Genomic DNA, 3,673 nt, shown 5'->3' with positions numbered 1-3,673 from the left:
ATCCTCTGTTGCTTTTTTTCATCCATTATGGCGGATAACAGCCATTAGGACTGAATCTGGACGCCACTGATTTATAGATTTAATGACGTTCCACAGATGAGAGAAACTCAGAGCAGATATTATTAGTAGTTTATAATTTTATCAAGTTGATAGTTGTTACCATGTGGCCAAGTTGTTCAGTAGGATGAGTCTGAATGCAGAGTTATAGCTTCTATTCTAGATTCAACCTTAAACTTCTATTCCATAGTGAGAGAATGAGGAGAATCAAAACGCTCCTGCTTTCTTTTTGGTTTATTTTTAAATAAGAAATAATGATCCAAATATCTGTCCTTATTTTCTGTGTCATTTTTATGCTGAAGTTCTTTCCAGGTGGTGTAGAATCTATAGCAGGTGGTTCTATGCATCAATACATCAGGATGTTTCTGAAAGTTACAGGTTCTTTAAAAATACTCTGAAAATTATACAGACATTTACTGATATTGGAACATTTAATTTGTATTTTTGAACACTTGAGTACTTTTAAATGAATGTACTTTTGAATATTTAAGTGTTTTCAAAAGGGAATACTTGAATATTTTAACTTGGGTAGATTATTGACTGAGTACTTTTAAAGTACTAATAATAATAACTTTTACTTGTAGTTGAGTAAGATTTGACTATGAGTATCAGAACTTTTACTTAAGTACTACTGTTGAGTACTTTGTCCACCAATGATAGTTTGTATAAACTGTGCCAAAAAAGATTAAAAACACTTTTAAAAAGGCCAAAAAAAGGGCTTCTGATGGAGAAGGAGCTTTAATATGATAGAGTAAGGTTTTATACATAATCAAAGAATATATTTTTATCTTAGGATGTGAGTGATAAGTTAATATTATTTTATCAGACCGTAAAAATGATCAAACGGTACTGGGTTTAAGCATTCAGATCTGTCACTTCCGCTTGCTTCCTGCAGGGGGCGATATTGTCTTTTAAAACGCTGGTTTTAAACCAGAAGAAGGTTATTCGCGCATGCGCAACCGGGCAACCCTCAGAAATGGAGGATGTTTGAAATTTAGCGGTGCTGCATTTAAAATGTTTTAAAACTTCGAAGTAAAACCAAAATAACCAGTTAGATTCACGCAGAGTGGCCGTTATGGGTGAGACTGAAAAGATATTTTTACTTTTAACATCAGATATTTACCTTTTGCCTGTTTGAGCGAGTTATAGCAGTTAGCTAGAATATATGAAGGAAAGAGATTAATCTGTAAACATAAATATAGCCCACACTATCATCCCGTGTGGGATTACCGTTACATAAAAACGAATAATAATTCAATCTTTACAGGTAATTGGCTACAACAAGGTGTTTGGTCTGTGATGCATTTATTAAATAATGGAGGGATTATGTTTTATGAAGTCTTCAGTATTAAATATAACCCGCAAATAACTAAAAGTGGAAAAAAAAAAATATTACAGCTATTCGTCCAAATATATTATGCACAGCTGAATGTTTTTATGAGAAGTCTGTTGACAGAAGCCCTTTGCTTCTCGGATTAATGGGGACAGTATCACAGATTATTAACTAAAAAAACTCAAAAATTAGGGAATGCTTTGTTATTTATTTGTCTCCTTTTGTATTAAATTAAAATTTTATATCGCATTTTTTTTTTTTAAATGCTAAAAGGGTAAAAATTAGAAGAAATTATTTATATCTTCACATTCATCCAAAACCCCAGGAAGTCCACTTTACAATCTTTTCAGGTGTTTACTCCTCTAAGGATTAAATTCCAAACTTACCTGAATTCTCTAAGAAATACATTATTTTTTAAGACTTTGAGAAAAGAAATTTGAAAGACTACTAAATGTAATAATCATCATGGGCAAGTTTTTTATTCACAAATGTTGTTTTCTTAAAATCAAACCATCTTTCGCCACTTTTCACTCTGCCACCTCTTCTTATTTCTAAAACTAATGCACTCAGAACACGATTCAGAACCGTTTAATATGATGAAACAATCTGGAAATGATGAGAATATGTTTTGTTTTCTTTGTTTTTTTTTTTGTTTTTTTTGTTCTATTTGTTCTTTTTGTAAATATGAAAGCAACCAGGATCAGCTTCTCCAGGTTTTTTTATGTTTACATTCATCTGATGCCGAAAGCTTGTCTGTTTTATACAATGGTTATAATAATAATAAAAAAATTATATGAAGGAAGTGCAGTGAGAGGGTTTAAGAAGCTAACATCTCAGGAGTCTAACATAGAAACACATAAATCAATATGAAAGGAACAAAGGTAACTACACTATATTTATGTGTTAAACATTATAGACAAATTCATTTAGAGCTAAAGAATGGTTCAAATGAAACATTTAACTTTCATTTATGTTGTCATTACAGATATATATTTGGTGTGTAATTCCCTCTCAAGTCGAAAATCAGGAAACCAAGTCGTTCTTTTAGTTACTGGCTTTAATCACACAAGAAGCATGATAGTGTGCCGTGAGAACTGTTAAAACATACAGAAAGAAAAGCAAACAAACTAATTATTTCCCTGAAAAGACATCAAAGTAAAAAAGCGACCATACAATATATGACTCAACAGAAATTCTTCGCGTTACATCTTAACGGTCAAAAAAAGTAAACAGTAAATTAAACTAAAATGTACCTCATTGGCCGCTTTCCCTTGAGAGAAAATAAGAATCTTCAGTCCCGATGTTCTTATTGGATAAGGGATCAAACAAACAGTATACAAGAAACACATGAAATTATGCTTTTAATATTTAACCTTTATTACTAGAAATGTATGTATTTATGAGCTCAATATTTTTAACTTAAATATTTATTGATCTATGATTTATTTATTTATTCTGACTTTGATGGCAGCTACATGGTGTGTGTGGCAGTTTTACTTTCTAGCCCTTATTATATTGAGGAACTCGTATTTTACTACTATTTAAAAGACCTTTTTCATGATTAAACTGTACAGTAATGATATTGTTGTTCTATGACAATTTTTGTTTTTTCTGCTTCAACATTTGTTTGTTAAGGCTGGATTTGAATAAATTCTATTCAAGCTAAATGGCTCTGCTATGACTTTATTAAAGCATGCTTCTTTTTAATCCTCTAGACAGCAGTGTTGATGCTGCAGAGCAGGAAGAAAAAGAGGAATCGTCCCCTCCAGATGGACCCCGGTCTCCTCATATGGATCGTAACCCGTCTCCTCCTCCAAACCGAGCTGATGGAGAGGAGGGAGATGATCTGGACGCCATCGGAGACACTGCTTACAGCAAGCACTGGCTTTTCAGTACGCTGACTCGACTTATTCAGGTAAAACCTTGCTCTCTTTTAATGCTGTGATTTTAAACTTTATTATCTGTTTCACGAGGGTTCCTTCGTGCTAACCAAGCTTTTTTACCCAGAGCTTCATTAGACATGAAACGCTAAAACAATCTGAGCTAAAAAGATTTTACGGATACATAAAAACCGGATTCTTTTTTCTTAACACCAGGACTCCCAGAATTCTGATCTTAGAACTCCCACTGGCCGTCAATTTGACGGGTGACATTTTTCCCCATGAGTAGTGATCATGTCATCAACTGAAATGGTTCTATTGTGCAATATAAACCCATGGTGGATTAACCTGACTCCGCCAGATGGATTTGCTCCTCATATCCATCTGGAAACCTTCCGTTGAA

General features: G+C 33.2%; 1 protein-coding gene across 1 annotated transcript in view; it reads left to right on the top strand.

Moving 5' to 3' along the window:
* Positions 1 to 1,013: 1,013 nt before the first annotated feature.
* Positions 1,014 to 3,673, top strand: part of saal1 (serum amyloid A like 1) — a 12,672-nt gene continuing 10,012 nt past the window's right edge. Inside the window, exons 1-2 of the mRNA XM_015403614.1 lie at positions 1,014 to 1,136; positions 3,106 to 3,305. Of these exons, the coding sequence (XP_015259100.1) occupies positions 1,133 to 1,136; positions 3,106 to 3,305 (204 nt within the window). The 5' untranslated portion in view covers positions 1,014 to 1,132. The remainder of the gene's footprint in view (positions 1,137 to 3,105; positions 3,306 to 3,673) is intronic.

This window comes from Cyprinodon variegatus, unplaced genomic scaffold (assembly GCF_000732505.1).
Source record: "Cyprinodon variegatus isolate N-32 unplaced genomic scaffold, C_variegatus-1.0 Scaffold1528, whole genome shotgun sequence".
Lineage (NCBI taxonomy): Eukaryota > Metazoa > Chordata > Actinopteri > Cyprinodontiformes > Cyprinodontidae > Cyprinodon > Cyprinodon variegatus.
Note: the sequence above shows the minus strand (reverse complement) of the source record. Positions and strands in the feature narration are given on the sequence as shown.